The sequence below is a fragment of the Pseudopipra pipra genome, chromosome 5 (assembly GCF_036250125.1).
Source record: "Pseudopipra pipra isolate bDixPip1 chromosome 5, bDixPip1.hap1, whole genome shotgun sequence".
Classification (NCBI taxonomy): domain Eukaryota; kingdom Metazoa; phylum Chordata; class Aves; order Passeriformes; family Pipridae; genus Pseudopipra; species Pseudopipra pipra.
Window position 1 is genome coordinate 26,877,070 of NC_087553.1, and position 19,345 is coordinate 26,896,414.

At 43.4% G+C, this 19,345-nt stretch overlaps 1 protein-coding gene across 2 annotated transcripts in view; it reads left to right on the forward strand.

The window, feature by feature from the left end:
* Positions 1-19,345, forward strand: part of GRIN2B (glutamate ionotropic receptor NMDA type subunit 2B) — a 232,607-nt gene that overhangs the window by 177,794 nt on the left and 35,468 nt on the right. For both annotated transcript variants that reach the window (XM_064655234.1, XM_064655235.1), the window contains exons 6-10: positions 2,139-2,347; positions 2,666-2,837; positions 3,494-3,647; positions 5,169-5,294; positions 8,212-8,441. In XM_064655234.1, the coding sequence (XP_064511304.1) occupies positions 2,139-2,347; positions 2,666-2,837; positions 3,494-3,647; positions 5,169-5,294; positions 8,212-8,441 (891 nt within the window). The remainder of the gene's footprint in view (positions 1-2,138; positions 2,348-2,665; positions 2,838-3,493; positions 3,648-5,168; positions 5,295-8,211; positions 8,442-19,345) is intronic.

Consider the following 19,345-nt stretch of genomic DNA (forward strand, 5'->3'; position numbering starts at 1 on the left):
GGCTGGGCAAACCCTGGGTGAGTATGTGAGTATATGCTCTTTATTCCCTTAGAAATTCACTGTCCACATCCAGGCTTAGATGTTAGCTTGAGTACAGATCATCTGCTGCACTAGACAACTGCCTGTCTTTTGTGGACAAAAGGAGCCACCAGTTTTCCAGCTTTAACCGATGCTCAAAGTGTATTTAAAAATTAAAACAACAACTCCCTGACCACTTAAGCACAAAAAAAAATATAAATAGATAGATAGATAGATAGCTGCACATACCCTGCTTGGTGGTCCAAGCTGTGTGTCTTCATGGGAACATTAGGAGCAAACTCTTCTTGGCATTTTTTGCCCTTGAGAAGTCAAGACCAGCTACCCAGAAACTTCACCCACCTTCTTACAAACCTCCTGCCTTGCACTCACTGGGGTGCTTTGTTCATGCTGCAGGGATGGATGGGGAAACTGCTGTCTCCAGCAGAAGGCAGGTTTCTTCTGCCTTTCTTCTCCCTCCACAAGCTCCCAGAGTGGATTTTTCTTTCATGGACAGATGAAGTGTTTGTTTGTTTGTTTTGAAGGTGACAAGCGTTTTATGTGAATTCTAGATGCTGTGAAATGCCAAACCCCAGCTGGGCTTTGAGTTTCACAGATTAACCGCTGACACCTAATGAGGCTTTAATAAGTGCTTCTCCCTCATTTAAATAAATAAATGACTGAAATTTGGGGGTGGTAGGAGGGATGTTGGATTGCAGTGGAATGAAGCTTTTCTGTTTCCCCACCAAGCAGGTACATGGCAAAGAGCAGTCATGCAAGCTTCCCACACACCCACACTGCCTCTGCCATCAAGTCAGCATGTCTCAGCCCTGGCCCGGAGGGCTTGCTTTGAGGGTCCTGCAGGAAAGTTCCTTCTAAAGCCCAGTTAGCTTCTTAACCCTCTCTGCTTCAGCTGCCAGCCAAGGTGCTAATTAGTATCAGCTGTCATGGGGAGACAGGAAGCTGAGAACAAAGATGAGACTTTGATAGTTGAAAGTATAGCTGATGTTCAGTTTTTTTTCTTTTCCTGGAATTTTTAGGAAGAAATTGTCTACCATGGGCAGTGGGCGCGCTTAGCATGTATTGTCTCTTTAAAGACTCTAGTGGCTTCAAAACAGCTGTTTGTAGCAGTAGATATATGGCATCTGTTTTAACTGTTGAAGATATGATCTCTATTCACTTAGGAAACAGAAAATAAAGAGTTCTAAAACTGCAATAGAAATTTATGAGGGTGATGAAAATTATGGAAAAATAGCAAGATTTTAAAAAATCATAGATGCTCTTTGGTTTTAATTTTCATGTGTCAAAACCACAAAGAATTCCTTGTTTCCAGCTAGGGTATGTAACCAAGTAATTGTGAAAGGACAAGAGCAGGTATTTCAGTAAGGCCTTGCAGGGGATAGCAAGAACTACTGTTAAAAATCATCTCTGTCTGTGTTCTTCTCCTGTGAAGACACTCCTGAAAATGCAGAACATCTCCCTCTTCAGTTACCTGTCTCTTGGAAGAACTCAGTCCTGACTACGAATGGGCAGTCTTTTTCCAGAAGAAGGATCTATTTCTGGGCAAAATCAAGTTTGGCTAGATTGAATTTGTTTGATGAATTCCTCTGAAAACAAATGAAGAAAAAATTTTGAGGAAATAAGAAGTTCTGGTTTGACTTTTTCAAGTGAAATGGTTCAACTTTTAGGTTTCAAAATAACATTTGTTTCAGAATTTGTATGTATCTCTTTTTTTGAAGGCCGCTTCCCCCCCCCGTATTTCTTGTGACTAGTAGGCTCAAGTCAACCTTTCAGGAGACATCAAGCTCTGTTTCTCTGGCTGAGAAAACTGAAAGACGTCATGTCTGTTTGACCATGGTTATAGTAGTCCTGTGATTATCCACTCACTCTCCCAGAAAGTAAGACCATCACAGAGATGAGAAAACCCAGACATCTTTCTTGTTCTCTACTTCCTTCTTATTTGAACCCACTTATTCAGAGCCTTCTCCCCAGAAATATCCTCATCTTACAGGAGCCATGAGCTTGGGTACTCCAGAGTGGTCCTCCACTCCTGCAGTAGCTGTGATTGATGCAAAGGGATGGGACAACTAAAAGTCTAACTTCTGTGGTTTGTGTCTCCACAGGTGGGAAAATGGAAGGAAAAAAAGTTGCAGATGAAGTATTATGTGTGGCCACGCTTTGAGCTGTATCCTGACTCTGAGGAACGTGAGGATGATCACCTGAGCATCGTGACCTTGGAAGAGGCACCATTTGTCATTGTGGAGAATGTGGACCCCCTAAGTGGCACCTGCATGAGGAACACGGTCCCTTGCCAAAAACGCATAGTGACTGAGTATGCACCCCTGGGTTCTTCTACTCCTATTGGGCTCTCTCTTCTCAGCAGAATGTCGAGTGTCTGTTGGGCCAATACCATCATAACCTGATAATCCTTTTTAGAAAATCACCTCCATTTTTCTAGCCTGTCCTGTGTCCATTCATGACTGGCCCCTTTGGGCTAATCATTGTAGTGTGTCCCTTCACCCTCCAGCACAGATAGCACGAGAGAAATTGTCCACATTATATTGTGGGAAGGGGAATGCAAACTGACAACAGAAGGGAATTAAAGGTGTTTCTCCCAGTCTTTTAACCCATTATTGTTGTTATGATTTAGGAACAAAACTGATGAGGAGCCAGACTACATGAAGAAATGTTGCAAGGGGTTCTGCATTGACATCCTCAAGAAAATCTCAAAGTCTGTCAAGTTCACCTATGACCTCTATTTGGTGACTAATGGCAAGCATGGGAAAAAGATCAATGGAACGTGGAATGGAATGATTGGAGAGGTCAGCAGCAAAGGGAGGCCATGGAGGGGTTTATCTCTGGGCTGGGTGACATGCATCAGGTCTAGTCTCCCATCATTATTGGATCTCCTTCTGGGACAGGAGGAGAGGTGACTTAGGAAATTATTGGCCTGCATTCTTTCTCAGCACTGGGTGAATTAATCTGCTCTGACACTCTGAGCGTGACTACCTTTCCTGTTTGACAATTAATTATTATTCTCTATGGTCTCATAAATTTGGCCTATACAGTCTTAGAAAGAGGCTGATATCCATGCACCCTAGATTATGTTGTAGGTTGTATATAAGGTGCATAAAGAATGAAATAAGACTTCTCAGTGTTAGAGGGAGGATAAAACAAGGACAGAAAAATGAGATAAGATGTCTTCTCTGTGGATGATGTGTTTATTCTAAGACCTCTGTGGATTTATTTTTTATACACATACCAGCTTTGAGGAGAAGATTAATGTCTAAAGGTTTCCTGCAAGAAGAAAGTGTCCTGATGAAAGATTAGACAGGAAAGATGTTACAAACAATTGAGGGAATGGGATTACAGGAGTAAGAGGATTGTATTGAAAGGCAGAAAGATGAGAAGGGGCTTGACTGTGGTAGTTGAGTGCTGCTTCATGTCTGAGTGTGATCTTTTCCTTTTCTTCCTCCAGGTCGTCACCAAACGGGCCTATATGGCTGTGGGATCCCTCACCATTAATGAGGAGCGTTCAGAAGTGGTGGATTTCTCTGTGCCCTTCATTGAGACGGGAATCAGTGTCATGGTGTCACGTAGCAATGGAACTGTCTCACCTTCTGCCTTCTTAGGTATCAGTTAAATCTAAAATTAAAACTTAAAAAATTAGGTGAAGGTTGCTTGTGATTCTTAGCCTGAAAGCTCCTTTTTGGGAGTACCTGTGGGACAGGTATATAAAAATATACTGTGTTGTTTTAGTTCTAAATCCCAGGCTAGCAAAATCTGGGCAAATGCAAACAGGCAGTGCATAGGAGTTCCAAGTCAAGGCATTTTTCAGCAATTGTGTGCCTAGTCCCAGAAAAGAATGGGCTCGCTCAGAGTTGTCACCTACGCTGCAGCACATGGTTTCCCAGTGACTCAACTAATAGTATGTTCGAGGAGTGTAGGCCAGAAGAAAATTGATTCAAACCTTATAGCTGGTATGCCATAGCACTTAGTGATAGCAGTTAGCAATAAATTGTTGCACTTTGAGAGACATTATTTGTAAAGACGTTGTTAACTTGACCCTTCCTTGACAGAGCAACTAGGAGAAGTTAGAGATCTAATAGACCTTTTCAAGAACAGTTGAGCCATCAGTTCTGTGCTGACATTGGGTCTTCCAATAAAGGCATTTCTAATGTCCTTCAGTGGTGGAGAGTGATCAGAGAATGCAGAAATTATGCTGCATTTCCCCAAGACATTCATATCTTCCTTGTATCTACTATTTGACTTTATAAAATGCTTTATGATGCAGCAAACACAGAATAGGAGTTATGTAATTACTGTCTGCTCTCTGCCAGAGTCATGAGAACATTTACAATAGAAATAACTTTATACGGGTAATGAAATTTTCCCAAACCTTTTTAAGTTGGAGTTTCATGATTACTCACTCTTCAGGAGTTTTTGCCCTTAGCCAAGTCCACCAATATTGCTGGGGTATGTAAAAGCAACGTTAAAGTTAACTCCAAAATTTTAAACTGCAATTTAGCAGAGGTTGCAATATTGGCTATACTCTGGAACAAAATTCTCGGTTTCTTTGATCTGTTTCAGTCCCATTTTTATCTGTTCCAGCTTGGAGAGGGAGAAAACCTGGCAGAGATCAAATACTTGCAGAACATGAATGCTAACATTTCTAGAATGAGCCAGTGTTCCTATTGCTACAGGAATGGAATAACTGAAAAAACTACTATCGTTATGGCTGAACCTTAGAAATTTGGAGATGCTCTTTGGCTCAACAGCATCTTGAAAGTTGGATGCTTGTCTGAAACTCTGCCAGTTCTGCTTGATTTTCCCCACTCTCTCCAGATGGTGTTGGAGGACTTCCTGGGAACAATCTTTTATCAATGCATTTTATTTTATCAATGCATGCCACAATGGCTGCACGTAGTTCCAGATGGAGCCATGTGTCACAAACGGAACAGTACGATGGAATGCAGTCATTACAGAGGCAGAAACTATAGTTCCCCCTGTTCAAGAAGTTTTTTAGAATCAGGTTGAAGGCTTTAAGTTCTGTTTTCCCCCAACTCAGTTTGCCCCACATTGGTGTGCTCTGGAAAGCAAAGGAGGAGAGGTTGTTGTCGGGGCTTTTATCATGGTTTTCTCTTCCTATCCAGAGCCTTTCAGTGCTGATGTATGGGTGATGATGTTTGTGATGCTGCTTATCATCTCTGCGGTGGCCGTCTTCGTCTTTGAGTACTTCAGCCCTGTGGGCTATAATCGGTGCCTTGCTGATGGCAGAGGTAAGGGGAACCCTTTCTTGCTATGATTCTCTCTTATTTTCAGTCCTATTCCTTTGTAGGGTGTTCTTTGCCTTGAACATAATACAGATCTAGCCCACTCTGAACATTGAGTTCAGACCTAAGAGGGCAGGGATGGAGGCGGAAAACAGACTGTGAAGAGAGCAGATGTGTATAATGGATAATTTGCTTGGCCCGAGAGACGGAGCTGTGTTGCCTTTTATGTCTAAAGCAAATACCAGCTCCAACTTGTTTCTCACTGAGGGAAAATGGGCCCTGGTAGCTGGTGTTGGCAGGGCCCATGATGCTGCACTCCCTGAGACAATCATAGGGCTCAGCACTATCAATCCATCCTTTAGTGCTACGACTCCCTGGAGAGCAAGCCACTCTACCAGCCTCCCAGCATAGTGCTATGTCCTCCAAACTTCACATCTGTCACCTGGTCATGTCTTTCCACTACTTGGCTCTCTGGCTTTTGAAGACCAACTGAGAAAATGGGAAGCTCATTTTCTTAGGAGTGGGTGAAGAATTACTTTGCAAAAGAACCAGGAAAGATGGGAACAAGTGAGTGATCCATCTCAGTGGTTCTGATCTTCAGAAGGCAGCCAGATGAGTTAAAGAGAGGATGAACAGACAGCCTAAGAGACAGCCTTTTTTTCCTTATTGAGATGAAGATAATTAGCAAGTTGAGTCTTCTGTCATCTGCATATCTTCACCCCCCGATAAATTAGCCCTTCGAACATTTCTGGGTTTATTGGCCTGTTCAGAATAGTGGGAGAGAGATAGTTACTGAAAAATGCACTCATTTGCTCCCCAGTCTAGTGCTTTGAGTGAATTTATGCCATCAAGTTGGAGAGGAGTGAAAATAAAAAGTGTTAATGAAAATGCAGGCAGAACAACATGCATGGGGAATTGGAGAAAAGTGGAGAACTTGTCTCTTAACATGGAGCTGTGGAGGGCCTTTATGGCAACTGATCATAGCCCCATGGATTTGTGGACACAAAAGTAAGTATTGATAAACCTGTGAGTCTTTAAAGAGATATTGATACACGTGTGGAACTGGAAGCAGTTCTTAGTACAGGCGTGCAGTTGTGCAGTTATCAAGTCATCTGAACTGCAGCTGCAATTATCAGTATTTCTGAGTAGTTATGAACAGTATGGCATGATCAGGCAGATATAATCCCTGACATATGTGATGTGAAGATATAGAAATCTGCTGCAGAGACTGCAATGCTGCTTTTGGTAATGAACATGCTGGCTAATGTTACTTTGGCTGCATTTGAACTATGGCAGTATGCCCCTGCCTCCCACACCTGGATTTTCTCTTTACGAACATTAAGATTTTTCTCTCCCGAGTCAAGTGGACATACCCTGATCTAGTCTCCAAATAATGTTGTGCTGTTGTTTGAGCACTCAAAATTGGAGAGCTCAGAAAGATTCTAGGTTCCTGGTTTGGATTGAAGTCTCCCATTACGGTCTTGGTTTGTGGCTGACAAAGTCAGGGTGTGATCAGTGGAGAGAGGAAGGCTTTAAGAGGGAACTTCTCAAGATTTCCTTACATCTTATACCACTGATGTTTTTCAGGCCTTTCACCTGTGTGTCTTAGGGCACATTAGGTGGAAGGGATATAAAAATACCACTCCAGCATGTAAAAAGACAAGGAGTGATAAACCATGTTTCTTGTAGGAACTTTATCTCATTGGTATTTAGAGGCACCAGTTTTGCCAGGTGATGATTCTGCTCTGAGCTTGGTGTGCAGTTCCCTGGGTGCAAAATGAGCCCCTTGCATTGTTCAGCTATACTTAGAGTAAAATGTTAGTGCTTTCAGATGATCTATGCTATTTGCTGCTCAGGATTTTGGAGAAACATGTCAAAGCTTTCTTCCCTTTTGCTAATCTGATGGAGTCAACCACAGACAGCAGCACTAAGCTCGAATCAGCCTATCCAGGTTGATAAAGCATGGGGTGCTGACCAGGTTGGCAGGTGTTTGAACTGTCCAGAGGATTCTCATCCTAAGAAGATCTTCCTGGTGCCTGAAGCAGGATCCTGGAGTAATCGAATCTGCATTTTCCCTATCAGCTCTTCTTGTGCTCAAGTTGAGGAAATTTTGGTTTAGGTTTCCACTAATGGAACCAGCATGTGCTGGAGGTATGAGATTGTTGGGAGACACGTGTGATTTCACAAGTTTTCAGACCTAGTGCTTTATGAGCACACAAGGCTTCTGGGGTATGAAAAGTGAATAAGGGGAAGATAGGAGCTTTTAAAACACTGGATCCATTCCTGGACTATCTGAGGCAGAGCTGCAGATTTTCCTGAGGTAGACCAGAGTATATATCACTATTATGTACCTTAGACACAGAACATGGAGAGAGGGAGCTGTGTTCTTCTCTAGTTCGTGTGTCTTTGGCAGAGTGGGTAAAGAAACACTCTTGGAGAAGTATTTGTAGAGCCCTGCTGTTTCAGATGGTGCTCTTCCTTGCACCTGTACAAGTACAGTGAGAACCATGTTTTGCCCAGGTGTATGCTGGAAGCTCAAGGACATCACTCTTGAGCAGCTAGAAATGAGGACAGAATTTGTCTGAGCAAACTGTATTTCTGGTAACAACACTTGAACCAAAATTAATTGTTTGGGCTTCTAGATATTTCAATCAAATAAAAAAGAATGCCCTTGTAAAAGGTTTCAATGTAAATCTCTGAGACAGAATAAATATCTGAGGATATTTTTGAAAAATAATTTTTCAGGATGCACTTTGCTGAGATATGGTGTCATAAACATAGGGAGTTCAGATGCGGACATTCACCTCACAAGTGGGAATAGATACTGCTCTTAACTCTAAAGTCAAGATGTGGATGTGAATGGAAATGCAGACCACTTACTCTCAGATGCTCACTGTGGGATCATGTTTCTCAATCACTCTAGAGCCAGGAGGTCCCTCTTTCACCATTGGCAAAGCTATCTGGTTGCTGTGGGGGCTGGTGTTCAACAACTCTGTGCCAGTACAGAATCCCAAGGGTACCACTAGCAAGATCATGGTGTCGGTGTGGGCCTTCTTCGCTGTCATCTTTCTGGCCAGCTACACTGCCAACCTGGCTGCCTTCATGATCCAAGAGGAATACGTGGACCAGGTGTCTGGCTTGAGCGACAAAAAGGTAATCGATCCACCCAAACCCTCAAAGCAGCCTTTTCTACAGAAGAGGCTGCTCCACCCTCTTTGGTTTGCTTTCACTACGGAACTGTGCAGATGTTTTCATAGTCACATCATAGCTTTAGGCCCTAGTTTAAACAACTGTTCTTCATTTGTATTCAGTTGCACTTTTACATGGTTTAAGCACTTCAGGAATGAGTTATAAACAGAACTGAACTGTGCTTGCTTGCACAATTCCAAACCACACCTTGACTGTCAGCAAGTAACGAATTAATGGAGCTTTGGAGATGATGTGTACAATGGCTGTAACTTGTTTTTTCAGGCTGAAATAATTTGTCTGTGCAGGAATGCTAGCCATTGGGCTAGCAAATGTGATATGTTAATTTATTCTCAGGAAAAGTTCTGCCCGTGGGGGTAAATCGGCGTGGCTTTGATGATTTGCTATTGCTTGCACTTAAAGTTACAGTGTCTTTTTTTTCAAGGCCTTTGGGGGCTTAGCACAAGAAATTGTTTCCTGTTCAGACTGTTTTACTGCCTTGTTTATCTGCACTGCATTTTGTCCATGCGGACCATTTGCTTTTGCTGGACCCTGAACACTTCAGGATTTTGAGAAGGTTGCTGATGCATGCAGGGTAGCACTGTCTGGTTCATGAGGGTGTAAAGCTTTGCACACTGCTTGATTTTTGTTTTGAGGTGAGGTTACTCACAAGCAATTGAGTGTTGTGAGGCTCAGTTGCCCATGCTGAGTTTGTAACTCAGTCACTGGGGCTGCTTAAGGGATCATGCCATGGTAGGGTAGCCAAATAAGCTTGCATACATTGCTGTTAGGGCTAGCAGCAAGAGGAGGACTGGTTATAGTTACTGACTCTTGTGTCCCTCATGACAGTCTAGAAATAAATTGTGGCCAGGCCCCTTGTGCATGCAGTGTCCTGTGCAGCAGGCTAGAAATTCTGTGATGGATTAATTTTTAAGAGTTTTTCTTTCCCATTTGTTGTTTTTTCCTGGAATGAAACATGGCACAGAATAATACAATCTGTACAGAAGTGCTCCTGTTATTTGTTTTAATTTTGACCTCAATTTGTTTCACACTGTCTTCACATTTGCAGTGTGCTGTGTTGAGGATGGGGTGGAGGGGAGGATGTTTTTCTGCTAAATGGAGATTGTTGCAGAGGCTGCTTAAAAGCTGTGGGCTCCTTCAGACTGAAAGATACTGTTCAAAACCAGCCAGCCCTATCAGAGTTAACATTAGTTTGTCATCATTAGGTTTTCAACTGCCTGAGCTAAATGGGATAGTTTGTACCTGTGATCTATTGTTTCAGGCTGTGCCTAGGCTCATGGAGAGAGCCATGCTTTTATTCTCATGTTTTTAAGATATTCTTCATACCTGCAGAGGTATGTGCATGAAATTTCAATTGAAAGGGGTAACTCCTGGAGCTTCACAGAGCCTTTGGTTACAAGTTTCTGGGTCTATCTTAGCTGATTTTACTGTAGGGCCACCTGTGTGTATTGGATTGAGGTAATTTTCTTCTACTTTTCTTTGCCATGATACCTGTATTTTCATTTGCTATCCTGAAGCATATGTGCTTTGTTTCTTGGGGAAAAGAAAGGCCACAGTACATAGTCAGAGCATTGTGGTATGCCTCAAACACAGCTGCTAGTGCAAGTACAATATTTGGGTTTACAATTATTTATAATATTTACAGTATTGGGATTACAATCTACCAGAGCATCTGAAATCAGATGAAAATTGGCTGGTGAAACTGGAAACCAACAGCTGCCTTTGGAGAATAAAGACAGGTGGGACTAGCTCCAGCCAAAAGATGTGAGTTAATGAGCTTGGTCTACCGGGCTCATGGATTTCCATTCTTTGAACATGCAGAGGGCCCTGCAGAACTTGGGAGAGGTCATCCGGGCATTTGTCACACTGCTTCAAGATGCCCTGATTTGGGAGGAATTCACTTTTCTGAATCTCATATTTTCCCTTTTCCAAAACCTGCATAATTGCTTGCAGCTGACTCACCCTCTAAATACACTACTTAGCCAGGATGAAGGGTGCAGCCACACCAGGGCACATGGAGATGTTCTATGCTCTACCTCCCTCTTCCTGCCTGTTTATAGCCATTTCAGACTTTCAAAACCAGGTGGGAAAGACTGTCTTTTCCAAGAGGAAAAACTATTGCTTCCAATCCCTTTTATCTCCAATGTCTGATCTGGTGTCCGCAGCAGAACTGAGTCTCCTGGTCTTCTCCATCAGCTGGTAAGGGCATCTGTGTCCAGCACAAGGAGTCAGTAGAGGATGTAATCCAAGCTGACAAGAAAAGGGATAGTTATTTTAAGGGATATTGTTTCTACTTGCCTAAACCCAGATCTGCTTGTGAATGTCTTTGTAGTATGACAGTATCTGGGGAAGGTGTCCCACTGGCACTGTAGAGCAGCCAAAATGCCAGATGCACTCACAAAATCCATTACTGTGCCTGGCTGGGGTACACCTGTCAAGGTCAGTCTGGCTACACTCTGAGACAGCCACCCTGAGGGTCTCCTTAGACCCTCTTCCTTGGGCCTTGCCTGGGAAAAACCACTCTGAGAGGTACCTGCAGCTGCTGATGTGCCACTTCCCCAGAAAAACAGGCTGAAACACAACAGATGTCTCAGGACTTGGATGGTGTCTTGGCTGTGCCCCAGCATTTACTTTCTAATGACATGCAAGACAATGCCTAATGTCATGTTCCTGCTGTGCTGTGCTGTGCTGTGTGGATGCTTGAGCAGGTCTGTCTGAGCTGGGGTGGAGTGGATGCCCCTGTGCCAGGGTACCATTTTGAACTAAGGATGTCTGGAGGCTCCCTGTACTGAGCTTAGTGACCTCTGCCACTCTCTCTGTCCCAGGTGATGCCAACCCTGCTGAGTGCCACCCTTTGGGCCTAGCTGGCTCAAAAGAGGTGCCAGAACTTACCCAAGAACCCATCTTACGATGGCTGTAAATTCCCCCATGTTAACCCTTGGAGCTGCTAGATCATATGTCAAGCTGTAGCTCTTAATGCTGGGGCAGCTGTGGGCAGTTTGAGGGAGGAGAAACCTGCTCCTCCCTGAGAGCGGTACTGGCCCTGTGAGTCCTGCAGAAAGAGTGCTGCTCTGACAGCCTCTCCCTTCCAGCTCCCAGTGATCGTGGCACACCGAATCACTTTCCTTCTGCACAGGTGCCAAAACAGCACCCACTGCCTCTGCTGGTCTACCTTGTGCAGCAGAGGGGCTTGATGTGGCCCTGAAAGGGGCAGTGCCATGCTGGCCATGTCAGCTCCCTGTCCTGAGCTCTGCCCCTCGGTGGGACAGACCGCAAGCCCAGCCGGAGCATCCTTGCACGCGCTGCTGGACTGCATCCATCTAAGAATCCATGTGGGGGGCTGCTACCACCCTGACCCCCTGCGAAAGCTCCGGTGGTAAGACAGCCTGTCGCAGAATACTGCAGTCGACTCCCGGGTCTGGATTTCATCTGACTGTAATCAGGAGATATAACCCAATTTCCATTAACGGGAGAGCTTCAGACACATTAGAGAAACAAGCGCCTGCGGTATTTCAGTCTAACGAAGGCAATAAATACAGGAAAGATTATATAAAATGAACTAATGTGTGAAGTAATCTAATAGCTATACGTAATTTCCATTCATATACAGTAGTAATAGAATAAAAGGAAATGTGGACAGCCAGCAGGACATTTAAATAAAATAATTTAGAATGCAGTAGGTTAATAATAATAAAAATAGTATCCTTTCGTATAAATTAGTTGCAAATGCCAAAGAAGCTAATAAAGTATCAAAATGGTAATTTTGTAATTGACATAAAAAGGAGAGAAATGTATTTCTGCATGCCTGCAAATTAATATAGATTGCTGAAATTTCACGGGTATTTGACTTATTTGCTTTTTAAGATGGTAATGAAATGTCAAGACAAAGGGCCTGTTTCTGTTCAGCATAGGTCAGTTATTCTTTCAATAGATACGTGTTTGGTTTTGGGTATTTTTTTAATAACTTTTGAAGTTAAAACTGGCCAATAATTTTACTGAAAAAAATCTGAGGAGAGCATAAGAGGCCAGAAGGAAATTCTGATATTTTCCAAAGTAGCTCATTTTAGTATACTTGAAACAAAATACTTTGATATTTCTGACATGTATTTTGACATGTCATTTTCTAAAGGCACTACTCATAAAATTGACCTACATTTAGAGAAAGTAGGAAAAAAAAGTATTTTTTTTCTGTAACAAAACAAAGGGACAGGAGGAGATAATTGGAAGACAAGACAACACACGTAGTTCTGAGGTGAATGAAACATTTCAGGTTGATACAAAGCAAAAGCCTCATTGAAAAACCTGCAAAAAACCCCCGATCTGCTCTATTCTGGCAGGTGCTTGGCCACGAAACTGAAAAATGAATTATTTCCCACATTATACTCTGCAGCACATTAAATCGACATTATACAAGGATCCCAGATATGCAGAACACTTAAGCTTGTGCTTAACTTTGCGCTCATGAGTGGTGACATTAAAGTCAATGGACTATTATTCACATGATTGAAGTTAAATGCTTTTCTGAGCTTGCAGCTTTTGTACAACAAATACCTGTTCTGGAGAAGTCTAGGGAAATGCAGAGCAGATATCTACAGGTATACATTTTTCAAGAGGACTAAAAGTGAGGGTCAGTCTTGTACCTTGTAAGGTCTGTCATGGGAAGGTTGTCTCACTGGATGGCTTGGAGGCAGTACAAATCTTCCATGGGATTAAATATTCACTATCAAGAGACATTTGTGGTAATTTCACACATTTCAGCAGGATATAAAGGAATTTTTATGTGGTGGTGTCCCAAAGCAGAAAATATGCAATCCTTTCAACAGCAGTATGATTTTTATTCTCAGGACACCTTTGTGGTGATATGAGTTAGCTGGACAGAAGTAAGACTGTGCCACTTCCACTAGCTCCCATAATCTGAAATTTTATGGCTTAAAATCTGATTATTTCTCTGCATCTCCTTGTAAATCATCAGTTGCTATAGTATGAAGTATTTACTAATACTCTATAGTGTAGTTACATATTGTGTGCAATTACACAAAATACACATTTATTATGTGTAATTACATATTATGCTAACGTTTTCATATTAATAAATAGCTATTAAATATGTACAGCATGTCGATGTTAGTAATAGATCTTTCTAACTTGTGACTTACATTTATTGTGTACATAAATATGATCTCAGATAAATTTTTGCAGTTGCAGATGAGTACGTTTATCAGATTTAGACATTCTGCACTTTGGATTGGGATGATTTTTATGCTGAGATCTTTGGAACAAACCTCTGTGCCTGTGTGCTTAAATGTGATTCAGTACTTTTAAGACTATAAATGTTTAAATTCAGTGGGTTTTCAAGCATTTTTTTCTTCCACCCTCTTCAATCCTACTTTGTCATTCTCCCTCTTTTTCTTATGCTCAGCACTGTGTAGTGCAGAGCGGCAAGGAGGCTGCAATGTTCTTTAGCCTTGACTTGGTCTCTCAGGATTCTCTCTTTTTCTGTTGATTAGAGGGATTCCCCTGGTATCAATACAGACTGGGGGATGAGGGATCAAGAGCAGCCCTGCAGAGAAGTACTTAGGGGTGCTGGTGGAAGAGAGGCTGGACATGACCCAGGAATGTGAGCTCACAGCCCAGAAAGCCAAGTGTATCCTGGGCTGCACCAGAAGCAGCCTGGGGAGCAGGTCAGGGGAGGGGGTTCTGCCTCTCTACTCTGCTCTGGTGAGATCCCACCTGCAGTGCTGCATCCAGCTCTGGGGTCCCAGCACAGGAAGGACATGGACCTGTTGGAGCAAGTCCAGAGGAGGCCACCAAAATGATTAAAGGGATGGAGCACCTCTGCTATGAGGAAAGGCTGAGAGAATTGGGATTGTTCAGCCTGAAGAAGAGAAAGCTTTGGGGTGACCTAATTCTGGCCTTCCAGTACCTGAAGGGAGCCTACAAGAAAGGTGGAGAGAGACTTTTTACAAGAACATGTAGTGACAGGACAAGGGGCAGTGGTTTCAAAGTGAAAGAGAGTAAGTTTAGATTAGGTATTAGGAAAAAAATTCTTTAGTGTGGTTGTGGTGAAGCACTGGAACAGATGCCCAGAGAAGTTGTGGATGCCCCATTCTTCTAAGTGTTCAAGGCCAGATTGGATGGGGCTCTGAGCAACTGATAGAGTGAAAGGTGTCCCTGCCCACAGCATGAGGATTGGGATTAGGTGATCTTTAATGTACCTTCCAAGCCAAGCCATTCTGTGATTCTGTGATTTAATGGCAGCAAATGCTCGCAATGAGATTCTTCAGGATTAATACCAGTTAAAAAAATGCAGTTTAGTTGGGAACTTGAGCAGGTAGGATGCAAGGGGAGGGGATAGTCAGAGTCAGACTGTAGGCTTAATCCTTGCTGGAAAGGAAGAAATGCAAACCCTTGGGTTTTGCTGGAGGCACGGATGGGAGTTGCTGGGTGAGGGACATTGGCTATGGGGCCATGGAAGCTTGCAGCTTTTGCATTCCCCCTGCCACACCGTCCTGGTTAAATTTGGTTGCTTCTGTGCTAATTGCGTGGCAGTCTGGAAAAAGCTGTCTTTGGAGAGTTACATAAGGGAAAAGAGGGGGAAGCAAAGGATTGTCCTGCTTCTCGCATCAGTATAAGTCAGTGGAGAGGGAAGCAATGACTATTTTTATTTATTATTTATACGGTGCCATAAATGTACTTGGCACTGTGCAGTCAAATAAAAGACAATGGCCCTACCACCAGAATTTGGCAGCCTTAGAGATGAGAGCTGGCCTCCTTCAACTGAAGGATCAGGGCTGAATTTCTGGTGGGTAGGGGATAGGAGGATGAGATCTACAGGATTAAAAAAAATATAACAGCTTTCCCCCCGCCTTTTCGTTGCTAATGCCTAGCTACTGTGACATTTAAAGTTATATGTACATACATATACTTGATAAATATTTGGCAGATTGTATCTTCCCATACATTTTTACTTCTCTGTGTGGAAAGAAGCCTTGCTTCTCCCAGGCCTTTGGCTACTCAACTTCCCCTAAGTCTACTCGTGGCCCAGTAGACTTGTTTGCTTCAGGTGTACCTGATTCAGCACCCCAGGACTCCCAAGGAAGTGATACAGCTTTCATTCCTCTGTCTTCCACTTGCAGGTGGGAGGCAGCTTTCATCAGAAGGCTAAAGGAAGGCATTATCTCCCACCTCTGGGAAGGTGCTGGAATGCTCCAGCTGCCCTTACTCTAATGCCCTGCTTTTTTGCTTTGCCTCCCTGCCTTACAGAGGTGCTTAAGAAATTGCACTAATGTGATGATTAAGCTTTTCTAATTACTTGGATGAAAATTCTGGCCCCTGTGCAGTCTTTGGGAGGTTTGCCAGACTTGCGCAGGATTTCACCCTACTGCCCAGTGGTTAGTACCCACATAACAGTAGGTTGGCTACTATTAGTACTCAGAAGCAAGACCTTCCTTTGCTAGTGAAAATGGGGGAAAAATGGAATTGCTCCCCCACCAAACTACATCCTCTAAATTTCTCAGCGTGTTTCATAATTTATTAACCAGCTGTCTCATGTGCAAACAAAATAGATTTCAAATTCCTCTGTACTTAGCTGCCACCTCTCCTCTCAAGGTCTTTTTCATCAGTTAATTTTTTCCCTCGGAATGAACATCTACACTTCTAATGATATTAACATGAGTGTAGTAACTGACATCTTTCTGCCTCACTAATTTCTGTTTTGTGTTTCCTGGGATTATTCAGGCCTTTAGCCCCTTTGTGTTTATTTTCCAAGGAAGCTGACTTTCAAAGATGAAATACATGGCATGATTTGATGCCGGGATAAACAGATGATCTCCATCCTCTACATGCATGCAAGCAAAAGTTAAGTGTACTGTAGCTAGGATTTCATAGCCCACTTCATTGCAACAGATGTGACTGTGGTTGTCTGATATCACACATACTAATACTGTGCAAGGAGCTTTTGTCTCTGACTGGTGAAGCTGTAGTGATTCCACTACAGATGTTTTCTGGTCAAGTGTGTGGGATACCTAACAGTATGACTGACTTGAAGCCTATATACCACCAAATGTGTCCTGAGGAAATTTTAAAGCATTGTTATTACCTTCTGTGTAGAGAAACTGTGCAGAGCCTGTATAACGCTCACGCACTTCGCAAATCCAGAAGACACCTGGTTTGCTGATGGTGAGTGGACTCTGTCTATATGTGGTGGTCTGATAGTGAAGCGGCCCCTCAGGCCTGGTATATCCTTAATGCCTGGGTCAGGAGAAAGGCAGTCTGGTGCCAGCATGCACACACAGGTGAGTCTGTGGAAGACATGGGATCCCTGAGGTGTCATCTGTTTGTGGTGATGCTGCACTGCCCAAGATTTTTAGTCTTCTGCTCTGTGCAGAAGCTGCACAGAACAGGTCTCTACATAGCAATACAGCTTGCAAAGAGGCTGCACAATGCTACTGTGTGCATTGTTCTGGCAATAACTGCATGTGATGGAGACTTCTTCCACCAATTGGATCTCTGCTTTCATCTTAGTTATTTTGCAAGGACAACTATTTTTAAAGTTGCTATATTTGAACTCCTTTCTTTTACTTTCACCTGCCCTCCCTCACCTCTGCATTGTCACTAGGTTGCTCTGTTCCCTTCCTTGACCCGCATGTGTCCCTATTTCACCAACAGACATTCATGGATATTTTTCTTTCTTGTTTATGGGTCTGACCGACACTACATCTTCCTTTAAAAGTTACTTTAATCTAATTCCTTGCCAACTTTGCTGCAGTCAGCTGCACTAACTGATAACTCCTTTCTTGGACTTATCTATAACAATTCATGGGTGAAAGCACTACGCAAAGCAAGACGGAGAATTTGAAACATCACTGGGTGTTGAATAATAGGATAAACCACAAAGTCAGTCTGATGGAGCACAGGGTAATTTTATGCCCTCCAAAAACTGACATATTGGATTTGGTGCTGTTCATTCTCTCTCTTTTTTTTTAATTTCCCTTTTTTTTTGTTTATAAATCAAGGCACGTATTGTTTGACTGCTGAAGACAAGACACTGGGGTTTTGCCATTGCAGTCTTAGGGTTGATTTCTGCAACTGGGCCCACAATCAGGAAGAGTTGACGTGGCGACTGGATTCACAGAATCACAGAATATGCCAAGTTGGCAAGGACCCACAAAGATCATCGAGTCCAACCCTTAACCCTTCATAGGACCATCCCCAAGAGTCACACCATGTCCAAATGCTTCTGGAAGTCTGGCAGGCTTGGTGCTGTGACCACTACCCTAGGGAGCCTGTTCCAGTGCCCAACCACCCTCTAGGTGAAGAACCTCTTTCTAATATCTGACCTAAACCTTCTTTGACACAGCTTCATGCCTTTCATTCAGGTCCTGTCACTGGTCACCACAGAGAAGAGATCAGTGTCTACCCCTCCTCTTCCACCCACAAGGAAGTTGGGGACTGTGCTGAGATCTTCCCTCAATCTCCACTTCTCCAGGCTGAACAGACCAAGTAACCTCAGATGCTTCTCATACGGCTTCCCCTCGAGGCCCTTCACTATCTTTGTTGTCCTCCTTTAGACACTCTCTAATAGCTTAATATTTTCTTTATATTACAATGCCCAAAACTGCACACAATTTTCAAGGTGAGGCTGCACCAGTGCAGAGCAGAGCAGGACAGTCCCTTCCCTTGACCGGCTGGCAATGCTGTACCTGATGCCCCCCAGGACACGGTTGGCCCTCCTGGCTGCCAGGGCACTGCTGACTCAGATTCAACTTCCCATCAACCAGGACCCCCAGCTCCCTTTCCATGACACTGCTTTCCAGCATCTCATTCCCCAGTCTGTATGTACATCCAGGCTTGCCCCATCCCAGATGCAGAATCCGGCACTTTCCCTTGATGAACTTCATATGGTTGGTGATTACCCAGTCCTCTAATTTATTGAGGTCTCTCTGCAGGTCCTCCCTGCCTTCAAGGGAGTCAACAGCTGCTCTGAATTTTGTGTCATCTGCAAACTTGCTTAGTATCCTTTCCAGTCTTGTGTCCAAGTCATTAATGAAGACATTAAAGAGCCCAGGGCCTGAGATGGAGCCCTGTGGAACCCCACTAATGGCAGGTTGCCAGTCTGATGTTACCCTCACCCTCTGTGCTTGATCCGTGAGCCATTTGCTCACCCATGGCATGATGTCTTTATCCAGCTGTGTGCTGGCCGTTTTGTCCAGAAGGTTTCTGTGAGAGACAGTATTGAAAGCTTTACTGAAATCCAAAAAGATTTGGCTTCCCTTGATCAATCAAGTGGGTTACCTTGTCATAAAAGGAAATCAGGTTTGATAAGCAGGACTTTCGTCCTATGAAGCCGTGCTGGCTGTGACCAATGACTGCATTGTCTTTCAGGTGTTTTTTCAATACCTTCCAGAATAATCTTCTCCATAAATTAACAAGGCACTGAAGTGAGACTGACTGGCCTGTGGTTTTTGGGGTCCTGCTTCTTGCCCTTCTTGAAAACTGGGACAACGTTCACCAGCTTCCAGGCAGCTGTGACCTCTCTGGGTTCCCAAGACAGCTCAAAAATCATCAAGAGAGGTTTTGTGATGACATCGGCCAGCTCTTTGAAAATTCTTTGATAATCTCATCAGGCCTTATAGATTTGTAGGGATCCAGCTGGAGCAGCAGATCCCACACAATTTCAGGGTCAACTGGGAGTTGATCATTCTCGCAGTCATGGTCCTCCAGCTCAGGGCACTGAGACCCTCTTATCTGTGTTGAAGACAGAGGCAAAGAAAGCATAAAACACCCCTGCCTTGTCCCTGTCCCTGTTTGTGAGGTGACCATCCTCATCCTGTAACAGGCCAATGATATTT